Source organism: Oncorhynchus clarkii, chromosome 16 (genome assembly GCF_045791955.1).
Source record: "Oncorhynchus clarkii lewisi isolate Uvic-CL-2024 chromosome 16, UVic_Ocla_1.0, whole genome shotgun sequence".
Classification (NCBI taxonomy): Eukaryota; Metazoa; Chordata; class Actinopteri; order Salmoniformes; family Salmonidae; genus Oncorhynchus; species Oncorhynchus clarkii.
In genome coordinates, this window is record NC_092162.1 from 4,877,365 (window position 1) to 4,892,325 (window position 14,961).

General features: G+C 49.2%; 2 protein-coding genes across 8 annotated transcripts in view; one reads left to right on the forward strand and one right to left on the reverse strand.

The window, feature by feature from the left end:
• LOC139367882 (CSC1-like protein 2) overlaps nt 1–7,939 on the forward strand; it is a 96,410-nt gene extending 88,471 nt beyond the window's left edge. For all 7 annotated transcript variants that reach the window (XM_071106235.1, XM_071106238.1, XM_071106234.1 and 4 more), the window contains 3 exons: nt 4,620–4,691; nt 6,726–6,860; nt 7,033–7,939. In XM_071106235.1, coding sequence (XP_070962336.1) covers nt 4,620–4,691; nt 6,726–6,860; nt 7,033–7,074 — 249 coding nt within the window. In that variant the 3' untranslated portion in view covers nt 7,075–7,939. The remainder of the gene's footprint in view (nt 1–4,619; nt 4,692–6,725; nt 6,861–7,032) is intronic.
• Nucleotides 7,940–9,046: 1,107 nt separating this feature from the next.
• Nucleotides 9,047–10,156, reverse strand: LOC139367827 (uncharacterized). The gene has a single exon (XM_071106166.1). The coding sequence runs from the start codon at nt 10,154–10,156 to the stop codon at nt 9,047–9,049; it is 1,110 nt and encodes a 369-aa protein (XP_070962267.1).
• Between the last annotated feature and the right edge of the window lie 4,805 nt (nt 10,157–14,961).

Consider the following 14,961-nt stretch of genomic DNA (forward strand, 5'->3'; position numbering starts at 1 on the left):
ATGTACACAGTTCTGCCTACCCTCTCCTCTCTCTCTCCCTCACACTGGCCTGCTCTTCAGTCTGTTGCCTGTAGACTCTCCTAGCTAACATATGTACACAGTTCTGCCTACCCTCTCCTCTCTCTCTCCCTCACACTGGCCTGCTCTTCAGTCTGTTGCCTGTAGACTATCCTAGCTAACATATGTACACAGTTCTGCCTACCCTCTCCTCTCTCTCTCCATCACACTGGCCTGCTCTTCAGTCTGTTGCCTGTAGACTCTCCTAGCTAACATATGTACACAGTTCTGCCTACCCTCTCCTCTCTCTCTCCCTCACACTGGCCTGCTCTTCAGTCTGTTGCCTGTAGACTCTCCTAGCTAACATATGTACACAGTTCTGCCTACCCTCTCCTCTCTCTCTCCCTCACACTGGCCTGCTCTTCGGTCTGTTGCCTGTAGACTATCCTAGTTAACATATGTACACAGTTCTGCCTACCCTCTCCTCTCTCTCTCCCTCACACTGGCCTGCTCTTCAGTCTGTTGCCTGTAGACTCTCCTAGCTAACATATGTACACAGTTCTGCCTACCCTCTCCTCTCTCTCTCCCTCACACTGGCCTGCTCTTCAGTCTGTTGCCTGTAGACTCTCCTAGCTAACATATGTACACAGTTCTGCCTACCCTCTCCTCTCTCTCTCCCTCACACTGGCCTGCTCTTCAGTCTGTTGCCTGTAGACTATCCTAGCTAACATATGTACACAGTTCTGCCTACCCTCTCCTCTCCCTCTCCCTCACACTGGCCTGCTCTTCAGTCTGTTGCCTGTAGACTCTCCTAGCTAACATATGTACACAGTTCTGCCTACCCTCTCCTCTCTCTCTCCCTCACACTGGCCTGCTCTTCAGTCTGTTGCCTGTAGACTATCCTAGCTAACATATGTACACAGTTCTGCCTACCCTCTCCTCTCTCTCTCCCTCACACTGGCCTGCTCTTCGGTCTGTTGCCTGTAGACTATCCTAGCTAACATATGTACACAGTTCTGCCTACCCTCTCCTCTCTCTCTCCCTCACACTGGCCTGCTCTTCGGTCTGTTGCCTGTAGACTCTCCTAGCTAACATATGTACACAGTTCTGCCTACCCTCTCCTCTCTCTCTCCCTCACACTGGCCTGCTCTTCAGTCTGTTGCCTGTAGACTCTCCTAGCTAACATATGTACACAGTTCTGCCTACCCTCTCCTCTCTCTCTCCCTCACACTGGCCTGCTCTTCAGTCTGTTGCCTGTAGACTCTCCTAGCTAACATATGTACACAGTTCTGCCTACCCTCTCCTCTCTCTCTCCCTCACACTGGCCTGCTCTTCGGTCTGTTGCCTGTAGACTATCCTAGTTAACATATGTACACAGTTCTGCCTACCCTCTCCTCTCTCTCTCCCTCACACTGGCCTGCTCTTCAGTCTGTTGCCTGTAGACTCTCCTAGCTAACATATGTACACAGTTCTGCCTACCCTCTCCTCTCTCTCTCCCTCACACTGGCCTGCTCTTCAGTCTGTTGCCTGTAGACTCTCCTAGCTAACATATGTACACAGTTCTGCCTACCCTCTCCTCTCTCTCTCCCTCACACTGGCCTGCTCTTCAGTCTGTTGCCTGTAGACTATCCTAGCTAACATATGTACACAGTTCTGCCTACCCTCTCCTCTCTCTCTCCCTCACACTGGCCTGCTCTTCAGTCTGTTGCCTGTAGACTCTCCTAGCTAACATATGTACACAGTTCTGCCTACCCTCTCCTCTCTCTCTCCCTCACACTGGCCTGCTCTTCAGTCTGTTGCCTGTAGACTATCCTAGCTAACATATGTACACAGTTCTGCCTACCCTCTCCTCTCTCTCTCCCTCACACTGGCCTGCTCTTCAGTCTGTTGCCTGTAGACTATCCTAGCTAACATATGTACACAGTTCTGCCTACCCTCTCCTCTCTCTCTCCCTCACACTGGCCTGCTCTTCGGTCTGTTGCCTGTAGACTCTCCTAGCTAACATATGTACACAGTTCTGCCTACCCTCTCCTCTCTCTCTCCCTCACACTGGCCTGCTCTTCAGTCTGTTGCCTGTAGACTATCCTAGCTAACATATGTACACAGTTCTGCCTACCCTCTCCTCTCTCTCTCCCTCACACTGGCCTGCTCTTCGGTCTGTTGCCTGTAGACTCTCCTAGCTAACACACGTGGAATTGTTTTAAGATGGTCATAACATGGAACGTTTAGCTATTTGAATTTTAGGACCCCTTTAGGGGGAACCCCCCCCCCAAAACAACAACATTTTGATAAAATCTTGATTTGGCCTTTACAACTATAGCCCATAGAAACACATTGAATAGCAATTGATGTCAAAGACTTGTTCTTATTCTGTCGGTATCGATAGTCTAAGAGTTTGACCACGTGGGATAGTTAAAGGATTCAGCAATCTACTTAAACCTCATTTCCTTCTGTGATAGAGGTACTAGTCTGGTCTCAACCCTTGGCCCTCTCGTTATCGAGGTAAGCTGGTCTGAAGATGGAAAACCCAGGTGGGGGTTTTATTCGGAACATAGAAAAGGGGCGGGTCCTGCCTGTGCTCAGGGGGCGGTCCCATGACGCCGCGTCCTGCTCAGGGGGCGGTCCCATGACGCCGGGTCCTGCCTGTGCTCAGGGGGCGGTCCCATGACGCCGGGTCCTGCCTGTGCTCAGGGGGCGGTCCCATGACGCCGGGTCCTGCCTGTGCTCAGGGGGCGGTCCCATGACGCCGGGTCCTGCCTGTGCTCAGGGGGCGGTCCCATGACGCCGGGTCCTGCCTGTGTTCAGGGGGCGGTCCCATGACGCCGGGTCCTGCCTGTGCTCAGGGGGCGGTCCCATGACGCCGGGTCCTGCCTGTGCTCAGGGGGCTCTTGAGTTAACTCTCTCAAGAGTTAAACAGTCTAAAATCACATTACATAATTTCACAAATAGTTTAATCTTTACTCATTCATTTTATACAACAATTAGATGTAAACCTCATATCTGAGGCTATTATATAAACAGCGTTATGGTAATGTCTCTCATGAGTTTCACAAAATTGTACCAAACGGACCAGTTCGTAGCTCATTATTTTACCGATCTTTTATACCTTCTCCAGAACATGAATGTTCTCCAGTTCTAGGCTGTGGAAGAAATTCATTTGTTCTCTCTTATGAAACTCACTCTCTCTATACTGTCTGGCCATGAGGCAGGATTCTCCTCCAGGAATTTTACGACCTGAGGTTGCAGCAGTGTGGGTGTAGGAGAGACAGAGGGAGGGGGATGGTGCAGAGGGAGGGAGAATAGTGCTCGCTGTACCCAAAGAGGGTAACGTCATGACACAGGAAAGGGCCTTCTCCAAACTGTTGCCACAGAGTTGGAAGCACTGAATCGTCAAGAATGTAATTGGATGCTGTAGCATTAAGATTTCCCTTCACTGGAACCAAGGGGCCCGAACCATGAAAAACAGCCTCAGACCATTATTCCTGTACAGTTGGCACTGTGGATTGGGGCAGGTAGTATTCTCCTGGCATCGCCAAACCCATATTTGTCTGTCGGACTGCCAGATGGTGAAGTGTGATTCATCACTCCAGAGAACGTGTTTCCACTGCTCCAGAGTCCAATGGCGGCGTTACACCACTCCAGACGAAGCTTCGCATTACGCAAGGTGATCTTAGGCTTGTGTGCGGCTGCTCGGCCATGGAAACCCATTTCATGAATCTCTCGACGAACAGTTCTTGTGCTGACGTTGCTTCCAGAGGAAGTTTGGAACTCGGTAGTGAGTGTTGCAACCGAGGACAGATGATGTTGTTGCTCCTGGACATTTCCACTTCACAACAACAGCACTTACAGTTGACCGAATCAGCTCTAGCAGGGAAGACATTTTAACAAACTGACTTGTTGGAAAGGTGGCATCGTATGACGGTGCCACGTTAAAAGTCACTAAGCTCTTCAGTACGGGCCATTCTACCACCAATGTTTGTCTATGGAGATTACATGGCTGTGTGCTCCATTTTATACACCCGTCAGCAACGGGTGTGGCTGAAATAGCCGAATCCACTAATCTGAAGGGGTGTCCACATACTTTAGTGTATATATAGTGTAAGCCAGAGCACACACGTTACTGTAGCTGTGTTCTATAAAGGGTTGTCTCTATGGACACTTTAGTGAGCAAGGAGGCCTACAAACCTGACTCCGTTACACCAGCTCTGTCAGGAGGAATGGGCCAAAATTCACCCAGCTTATTGTGGGAAGCTTGTGGAAGGCTACCCGAAACATTTGACCCAAGTTAAACAATTTAAAGGCAATGCTTCCAAATACTAATTGAGTGTATGTAAACTTCTGACCCACTGGGAATGTGATGAAAGAAATAAAGGCTGAAATAAATCATTCTCTCTACTATTATTCTGACATTTCACATTCTTAAAATAAAGTGGTGAACCTAACTGACCTAGACAGGGAGTTTTTACTCTGGTTAAATGTCAACTCAAAACTGAGTTTAAATGTATTTGGCTAAGGCGTATGTAAACTGTATTATAATTGTGTGTGTTTATATTTTCTCCCATCTCTTTGCCCCCCCCCCCCCCCCCATGGTCGTCCAGCACGCCCCCCCCCCCCCACCCCAGATTGACGCAGAGAATGTGGATGGTGTTGAGAATGGTCGTCCAGCACGCACTTCTCCCTTCAATAAGTCAGCAGTAAGTACCGTTTCCTCAGCCTCTCCCTTCAATAAGTCAGCAGTAAGTACCGTTTCCTCAGCTTCTCCCTTCAATAAGTCAGCAGTAAGTACCGTTTCCGCAGCCTAGACGACCTCTCCCTTCAATAAGTCAGCAGTAAGTACCGTTTCCTCAGCCTAGACGACCTCTCCCTTCAATAAGTCAGCAGTAAGTACCGTTTCCTCAGCCTAGACGACCTCTCCCTTCAATAAGTCAGCAGTAAGTACCGTTTCCTCTGCCTCTCCCTCCAATAAGTCAGCAGTAAGTACCGTTTCCTCGGCCTAGACGACCTCTCCCTTCAATAAGTCAGCAGTAAGTACCGTTTCCTCAGCCTCTCCCTTCAATAAGTCAGCAGTAAGTACCGTTTCCTCAGCCTCTCCCTTCAATAAGTCAGCAGTAAGTACCGTTTCCTCAGCCTCTCCCTTCAATAAGTCAGCAGTAAGTACCGTTTCCTCAGCTTCTCCCTTCAATAAGTCAGCAGTAAGTACCGTTTCCTCAGCCTAGACGACATCTCCCTTCAATAAGTCAGCAGTAAGTACCGTTTCCTCAGCCTAGACGACCTCTCCCTTCAATAAGTCAGCAGTAAGTACCGTTTCCTCAGCCTCTCTCTCCAATAAGTCAGCAGTAAGTACCGTTTCCTCAGCCTAGACGACCTCTCCCTTCAATAAGTCAGCAGTAAGTACCGTTTCCTCAGCCTCTCCCTTCAATAAGTCAGCAGTAAGTACCGTTTCCTCAGCCTAGACGACCTCTCCCTTCAATAAGTCAGCAGTAAGTACCGTTTCCTCGGCCTAGACGACCTCTCCCTTCAATAAGTCAGCAGTAAGTACCGTTTCCTCAGCCTAGACGACCTCTCCCTTCAATAAGTCAGCAGTAAGTACCGTTTCCTCGGCCTAGACGACCTCTCCCTTCAGTGAGTCAGCAGTAAGTACCGTTTCCTCGGCCTAGACGACCTCTCCCTTCAATAAGTCAGCAGTAAGTACCGTTTCCTCAGCCTCTCCCTCCAATAAGTCAGCAGTAAGTACCGTTTCCTCGGCCTAGACGACCTCTCCCTTCAATAAGTCAGCAGTAAGTACCGTTTCCTCAGCCTCTCCCTCCAATAAGTCAGCAGTAAGTACCGTTTCCTCGGCCTAGACGACCTCTCCCTTCAATAAGTCAGCAGTAAGTACCGTTTCCTCAGCCTAGACGACCTCTCCCTTCAATAAGACAGCAGTAAGTACCGTTTCCTCAGCCTCTCCCTCCAATAAGTCAGCAGTAAGTACCGTTTCCTCGGCCTAGACGACCTCTCCCTTCAATAAGTCAGCAGTAAGTACCGTTTCCTCAGCCTCTCCCTCCAATAAGTCAGCAGTAAGTACCGTTTCCTCAGCCTCTCCCTCCAATAAGTCAGCAGTAAGTACCGTTTCCTCGGCCTAGACGACCTCTCCCTTCAATAAGTCAGCAGTAAGTACCGTTTCCTCAGCCTCTCCCTCCAATAAGTCAGCAGTAAGTACCGTTTCCTCAGCCTCTCCCTCCAATAAGTCAGCAGTAAGTACCGTTTCCTCAGCCTAGACGACCTCTCCCTTCAATAAGTCAGCAGTAAGTACCGTTTCCTCAGCCTAGACGACCTCTCCCTTCAATAAGTCAGCAGTAAGTACCGTTTCCTCGGCCTAGACGACCTCTCCCTTCAATAAGTCAGCAGTAAGTACCGTTTCCTCAGCCTAGACGACCTCTCCCTTCAATAAGTCAGCAGTAAGTACCGTTTCCTCGGCCTAGACGACCTCTCCCTTCAATAAGTCAGCAGTAAGTACCGTTTCCTCAGCCTCTCCCTCCAATAAGTCAGCAGTAAGTACCGTTTCCTCGGCCTAGACGACCTCTCCCTTCAATAAGTCAGCAGTAAGTACCGTTTCCTCAGCCTCTCCCTCCAATAAGTCAGCAGTAAGTACCGTTTCCTCAGCCTAGACGACCTCTCCCTCCATCTCTCACACTGACCTTTCTCCTCCTTTCTATCCCTCCTCTCTTCTTCTTCTTTCCCAACAACAGCAGATGTACATTGCCTCAGTCCTCCAGGACCCCAGTTTAGACGAGCTGGGTTCGGCTGGCAGCGGGGTCAGCGAGGGTTCGCAGGACGAGGAGATCATCCAAGTGGGGAACAGCCTCAATGAGGCCGACTTCCAGGTAGCCTGCCGACGTGCCCTTTGAGCAAGGAGCTTAAATTCTTGTAATTTCTCCCGGGGGGGTGGAGCTTAACTTCCAACTCCTCGTATGTGTGTCCTCGTGTTGTTGTGAGCATAAAGATAAGTTTCTCCGCAAGTGATTGGACAATAACGTATTCTCCTTTTTCTCCCAGAGCGGCGAGGACGGTCTCCTCGCTAACGAGGTGCGGCACTGACGTCAGGAGACGCCGGGGACGGTTGTCAGGGTGGAGACGGAGGACGGGGAAAGAGGAGCAGAGACTGAGATGGCAGAAACTCAAGTTTAATTTCACCGACTGGATGGATGCACTGACCTAGTGAATTAAGCTACAGAGCTGAAACGGACTGACACAGCTTTAAAAGACATGGATAGACCACTAACCTTAAAGTCCTGAACAGACTATTACATTGTCTACACACACACACACACACACACACACACACACACACACACACACACACACACACACACACAATACAACACACACAATACAACACACACAGAGAGAGAGAGAGAGAATGTGTCTACTAAAGGATTGGTAACTCTCCCTTCCAACTATTGATCTAGCGCTGACTGTGAAGGAGGGATCTTTCCTTCCCACAATCCTTTGCCTGTTCTGCCTGCACCCCTAATCGTCTCTGTGCCCTAGAGGCTTCGTCACAATAAGCAGCCTAATATGAGAAGATGAAGAAGAAGAAGAGGAAGAGGAGAAATGTCTGTCAGCATCACACACACACACACACACTGTTCGCCTGCTCTGGTCTCCCCCCTACTCTGTCCCGACGGTCTCCGGGAGTCTCTGGGTGGTTCCAACCCTGTGTAAAAAAAAATAAAAAGAAGGAATGTGGTCACCGTGACGACGGCCACTGTAACAAACTGAACTAAACACTCCTCTGCTTTCCTTTTTAATTGTTCAGCAACAAAAACTCTGGATTTGCAAAAATGTAAAATAGCCTTTTTTTGGGGGGAAATGGTATTTATTTTTAGGCATGGTTATTTTTTAAGTTGGTCTGAAAACTTTAATAATCAATTAACTACTTGTTTCGACATTTAAAAACAAAGAATCAACTGTGGATGGATGGATCATGGAACGTGGATACTGTCCCTCGTAACAACAAGGTCACTCTGTCTTCTGGCCTGTTCTGCCCCGAGCGACTGTAGTGGGACTGCGGCTCCAGACTGAGCCCTAATGGAGCCGCCCTAACATAACTGAAGGCAGAAGGCAGTCCAGAGCCCCTAGTGGAGAGGAGGATGCCCCCAGGAAGCAGATATAAAGTGGATATGACAGCCCAACCTCTACCCTGTTTTGTGTCCCACAACTTTGGTTCCCAAAATTGTCCCAGAGTTCGCAGGTTTTTCAATAGGCTGGTTAGAAGTTTATTGGAATGAGGGATTTCTGGGAAAAACCTAGGAACTTCGGGAAAGATTCTGTAATTGTGCAGCCTCAGCCTCCTTTCCCGGCTAGGACTCTGTGGGACCGTGTTCTTCGGTAGAGGGAGAGCTCGACCCTTGAACTCTTGGTCTGTGACCTGTAGTTTCCCCCAGGCCTCTCCTCCCTGTTACTATGGACGCATTCAGCAGGGGAGGGCACAACGTTGTTGAACCTTCAGATATAAATATGTAGAACAAATACGTCTCTCTGAAATGTAGAATAAGGAATCATGTCAACTCTTTTCTAAACATTTCTATCTACAACGTTCCACAACGTTTGCCTCCTGAATGTGACCCTGGCCCCTGCTCTGACTGGCACGTCTCTGTGACCCTGGCCCCTGCTCTGACTGGCACGTCTCTGTGACCCTGGCCCCTGCTCTGACTGGCACGTCTCTGTGACCCTGGCCCCTGCTCTGACTGGCACGTCTCTGTGACCCTGGCCCCTGCTCTGACTGGCCCGTCTCTGTGACCCTGGCCCCCTGCTCTGACTGGCTCGTCTCTGTGACCCTGGCCCCCTGCTCTGACTGGCCCGTCTCTGTGACCCTGGCCCCTGCTCTGACTGACCCGTCTCTGTGACCCTGGCCCCCTGCTCTGACTGGCCCGTCTCTGTGACCCTGGCCCCCTGCTCTGACTGGCCTGTCTCTGTGACCCTGACCCCTGCTCTGACTGACCCATCTCTGTGACCCTGGCCCCCTGCTCTGACTGCCCCCTGCTCTGACTGGCCCGTCTCTGTGACCCTAGCCCCTGCTCTGACTGACCCCTGCTCTGACTGGCCCGTCTCTGTGACCCTGGCCCCTGCTCGGACTGACCCGTCTCTGTGACCCTGGCCCCTGCTCTGACTGGCCCGTCTCTGTGACCCTGGCCCCCTGCTCTGACTGGCCTGTCTCTGTGACCCTGACCCGTCTCTGTGACCCTGGCCTGTCTCTGTGACCCTGGCCCCTGCTCTGACTGACCCGTCTCTGTGACCCTGGCCCCCTGCTCTGACTGGCCCGTCTCTGTGACCCTGGCCCCCTGCTCTGACTGGCTCGTCTCTGTGACCCTGGCCCCCTGCTCTGACTGGCCCGTCTCTGTGACCCTGGCCCCTGCTCTGACTGACCCGTCTCTGTGACCCTGGCCCCCTGCTCTGACTGGCCCGTCTCTGTGACCCTGGCCCCCTGCTCTGACTGGCCTGTCTCTGTGACCCTGACCCCTGCTCTGACTGACCCATCTCTGTGACCCTGGCCCCCTGCTCTGACTGCCCCCTGCTCTGACTGGCCCGTCTCTGTGACCCTAGCCCCTGCTCTGACTGACCCCTGCTCTGACTGGCCCGTCTCTGTGACCCTGGCCCCTGCTCGGACTGACCCGTCTCTGTGACCCTGGCCCCTGCTCTGACTGGCCCGTCTCTGTGACCCTGGCCCCCTGCTCTGACTGGCCTGTCTCTGTGACCCTGACCCGTCTCTGTGACCCTGGCCTGTCTCTGTGACCCTGGCCCCTGCTCTGACTGACCCGTCTCTGTGACCCTGGCCCCCTGCTCTGACTGGCCCGTCTCTGTGACCCTGGCCCCCTGCTCTGACGGACCCATCTCTGTGACCCTGGCCCCCTGCTCTGACTGGCCCGTCTCTGTGACCCTGGCCCCCTGCTCTGACGGACCCATCTCTGTGACCCTGACCCCTGCTCTGACTGGCCTGTCTCTGTGACCCTGGCCCCCTGCTCTGACGGACCCATCTCTGTGACCCTGGCCCCCTGCTCTGACTGGCCCGTCTCTGTGACCCTGGCCCCCTGCTCTGACGGACCCATCTCTGTGACCCTGACCCCTGCTCTGACTGGCCCGTCTCTGTGACCCTGGCCCCCTGCTCTGACGGACCCATCTCTGTGACCCTGACCCCTGCTCTGACTGGCCTGTCTCTGTGACCCTGACCCCCTGCTCTGACGGACCCATCTCTGTGACCCTGACCCCTGCTCTGACTGGCCCGTCTCTGTGACCCTGGCCCCCTGCTCTGACGGACCCATCTCTGTGACCCTGACCCATCTCTGTGACCCTGACCCCTGCTCTGACTGGCCCGTCTCTGTGTTCTAGCTAGCTCCTCTAGTGACTCTCATCTCAAGATAAGCCACTTTATTTTGGTGTTTACATCACTGTACAGAAGGTTGTTTCACTGTCTGTTGGTTGGTTTGAACATTTTATTTTATTTAGGAAAAATAATAATAATCTTTGTAGGATGTAGGAAGGTTTTTCTCCTTTCTGCCAACTCCGTAACCTGTGTTCCGGTTTTAGATGGCTTCAGATGGGGTTTTAGGGATTGTCTTCAATAACGACGTGAATATTGAGACTAGCGTGATGCTGCATCATGTACAGGTATATATTGTAAACGGTGTAGATGATTTATGGAGCATTGTTACAAACGACGACAGTGTCCCAACTGCCACCTGGAGTGCTGTTGAACCTGGTGGGTTACTATGGTGACAGTCGGGACGGAACAGACCGACTGCGCCAAACGGCTGTGTCTCGCGTGGAGTCCTATTCCCTATTTAGTGCACTACTTTTGGGCGGGGCCCATTAGGGCTCAGTACTGTAATAGGGAGGACGCGAATCAAAAATGAGTTTTGATTACTGTAAGACTCGATCAATGTTTTTATTGATATTTTTAGGCCTATTGTGGTTGAACAGAATATACTAGCAATTACTACGGAATCAGATTCATCTGGTAAAATCTAAACGGACGATACCGAATCCATCATTTCTCTTTACCTCGAGTTGTTCTGCAATAATCATGATGTCATGTTGCTCTCTTCAACTCGTTACAATATTCCAGTGATAGAACCAATGACCAGCTTAGTTTTCTTCCAAAGTGAGGCAGAACCGATTCTTATAGCCTGGTTTAACCTTCAGGGATCTACTACAAAACAGGATCAATTTAATTAATTAATTAGTCAGCTAACTTTGATTAACATGATATAACTATTGATTGTCTCGTTCATAAAGAAAGCTTCCATTTCGATATGTGTTTTTGTTGAGTCATCTAGAACGTGCCCGTTCAGTTAGCCGGCTAACTCATTGATCCTGCTTCGTAGTGGTACATCTCAGAGCAGGTTTAGCCGAGCTATGTGCTATATACTGTTAGATAGAAACAATTAACTTGTGTATAAAACTCCTTTGTTCCACATTGTGGATATACAAAAAAATAAACATGAACAAATATCCTGTTTTCTTATGGGTTCATTTGGGAAGTCAGTCACTGGACTGAACCAATAAATTCTGAGCATTTATTGTGATGTCACTTCGGCTTGTTCAGAAGCCCCCCCCCCCCCCCCCCTCCCTCCATGAAGAGAAATATGCTTAAATCAAGTAACAAATCTACTGCATAGTGCAGATTTGATGTACTATATAGTACTAGTATACACATAATGTACTGTCGGTTTCTGTACAGTAAAAACGATGGACTCCCTCCCTATTAAATAACTTATCTTATTTTATTTTAAGGCATTACGTTTGTATCAGGAGTTCTGTAAGAATAGTATAATATATCATATTATAATAATAATAATATATACTCTGAGTTACAAAACATTACAAACACACTGATATTGTGTTGCTCCCCCTCCTCCCTCCTTTACCCTCAGAACAACCATTGGGCTGGATGTTCTTCTTGGTTGGTGGACCATTCTTGATGCACAGGGGGGAAACTGTTCAGTGTGGAAAAACCCCAGCAGCATTGCAGTTCTTGACACACTCAAACCGGTGCGCCTGGCGTCTAATACCATAACCCCGTTCAAAAGGGCAACTAAAATATTTTATCTTGCCCATTCACCCCCTCTGAATGGCACGCATACACGATCCATGTGTCAAATGTCTCAAGGTTTAACCCGTCTCCTCCCCTTCATCTACACTGATTGAAGTGGATTTGACAAGTGGCGTCAATAAGGGATTATAGATTTCACCTGGATTCACCTGGATTCACCTGCTCAGTCTATGTCATGGAAAGAGCAGGTGTTCTTAATGTTTTGTATATTAGTATTATTATAAATGGCATATCTATTGTATTGTATTTTGCTCTCCTTTTGGCACAGACAGCCCTGTGGATAACGGCCTATTTGAACACAGTCATATTGCAGCAGCAGCAGGTACAACCATGGCAGACTAGTTAACAGGTACAACCACGGCAGACTAGTTACAGGTACAACCACGGCAGACTAGTTACAGGTACAACCACGGCAGACTAGTTACAGGTACAACCACGGTAGACTAGTTACAGGTACAACCACGGCAGACTAGTTACAGGTACAACCATGGCAGACTAGTTACAGGTACAACCATGGCAGACTAGTTACAGGTACAACCACGGCAGACTAGTTACAGGTACAACCACGGTAGACTAGTTACAGGTACAACCATGACAGACTAGTTACAGGTACAACCACGGCAGACTAGTTACAGGTACAACCACGGTAGACTAGTTACAGGTACAACCACGGCAGACTAGTTACAGGTACAACCATGGCAGACTAGTTACAGGTACAACCATGGCAGACTAGTTACAGGTACAACCACGGCAGACTAGTTACAGGTACAACCACGGCAGACTAGTTAACAGGTACAACCATGGCAGACTAGTTACAGATACAACCACGGCAGACTAGTTACAGGTACAACCACGGCAGACTAGTTACAGGTACAACCACGGCAGACTAGTTAACAGGTACAACCACGGCAGACTAGTTAACAGGTACAACCACGGCAGACTAGTACAACCACGGCAGACTAGTTAACAGGTACAACCACGGCAGACTAGTTAACAGGTACAACCACGGCAGACTAGTAACAATAGCCTGTAACTATCAAATGAACAGATATGATTTGACACTGATATATAATGTGAACAATCTGTTTTTTATTTATTTTTTTATTTAAAGCTACTCAGTGTTGTAGGTTATATATGCTCTAATTTACCCTTTTGGGGCTATTCTAATTTCCTCTGGACAATAATGAGCTTCGGTATGAATACACTCGTATTGCTGTGACAGAAACTTGGGTCATATTCATTAGGCACCGAACGGAAGATAATGTACAGGAAAAGAAAGGTGGTTTATTCATTACACCTTAGCAACGGAAACCATTTTTTTACCTCCTTAAGAACCAAACGAATTGAAACGGGGAGGGACCTTACCTGAATTGTCCAATAGAAACTCTAGGTTTTTTTTTTCTCCGTTGCAAAGCGTTTGGAGTAAACCGTTTCTGTTGCAAAACGTTTTGAAACATAATTCGTCATAATGAATACACCCCCTGAACTTCCCCGATTTTAAGAAAAGCAATTGCTTTGTCGTTGCAAAACATTTTTGCTATGGTGTACACTAATAAATACAACACTCTTGATACTGAAATGTGGCCACGGCAACAACAACAACATGTCACTGTTCGATTATCCACTAGTCTGTAATGTCCAAGCAAGGCGTTGATTTGAAGCTGTTTGACACACATACACACACCTCCGCTAACAGTTTGGACTCCATTTCAACCAGTGTTCTAGAACCTCCCCTAACAGTTTGGACTCCATTTGAACCAGTGTTCTAGAACCTCCCCTAACAGTTTGGACTCCATTTGAACCAGTGTTCTAGAACCTCCCCTAACAGTTTGGACTCCATTTGAACCAGTGTTCTAGAACCTCCCTTAACAGTTTGGACTCCATTTGAACCAGTGTTCTAGAACCTCCCCCAACAGTTTGGACTCCATTTGAACCAGTGTTCTAGAACCTCCCCTAACAGTTTGGACTCCATTTGAACCAGTGTTCTAGAACCTTCCCTAACAGTTTGGACTCCATTTGAACCAGTGTTCTAGAACCTCCCCTAACATTTTGGACTCCATTTGAACCAGTGTTCTAGAAGTCTTAAGTCATAACTGAAACTCTGCGCTTTCCTCTCAGGAGTGTTTAGTACCTCTGAAATGTATGATGAATTGTCTTCGAAAACTCTGAATGTTTCTAGGTAACAGTGTTAACATTGCATATGTCCTTTCCTGAATTAAGTAAAAATTGAACATTTTTCAACCATTTTATCCACCTATGATATTTTCATTTATATTAAAAGAAAACACACTGAAAGGGATCCCCCTCCCCCATTAAAGGGTTAGTATGAGATGTTGGCAATAATGCCTTTTTTATTTACCCAGAGTCAGATCAATTCAAATGTATTTCTAAGGCCTTTTTTTTTTTTTTTACATCAGCAGAAAAACTCCCTAGAAAGGCAGGAACCTGGGAAGAAACCTAGAGAGGAACCAGGCTCTGAGGGGTGGCCGGTCCTCTTCTAGCTGTGCCGGGTAGAGAGGAACCAGGCTCTGAGGGGTGGGCCGGTCCTCTTCTGGCTGTGCTGGGTAGAGATGAACCAGGCTATGAGGGGTGGCCGGTCCTCTTCTAGCTGTGCCGGGTAGAGAGGAACCAGGCTCTGAGGGGTGGCCGGTCCTCTTCTGGCTGTGCCGGGTAGAGAGGAACCAGGCTCTGAGGGGTGGCCAGTCCTCTTCTAGCTGTGCCGGGTAGAGAGGAACCAGGCTCTGAGGGGTGGGCCAGTCCTCTTCTGGCTGTGCCGGGTGGAGAGGAACCAGGCTCTAAAGGGTGGGCCAGTCCTCTTCTGGCTGTGCCGGGTGGAGAGGAACCAGGCTCTAAAGGGTGGCCGGTCCTCTTCT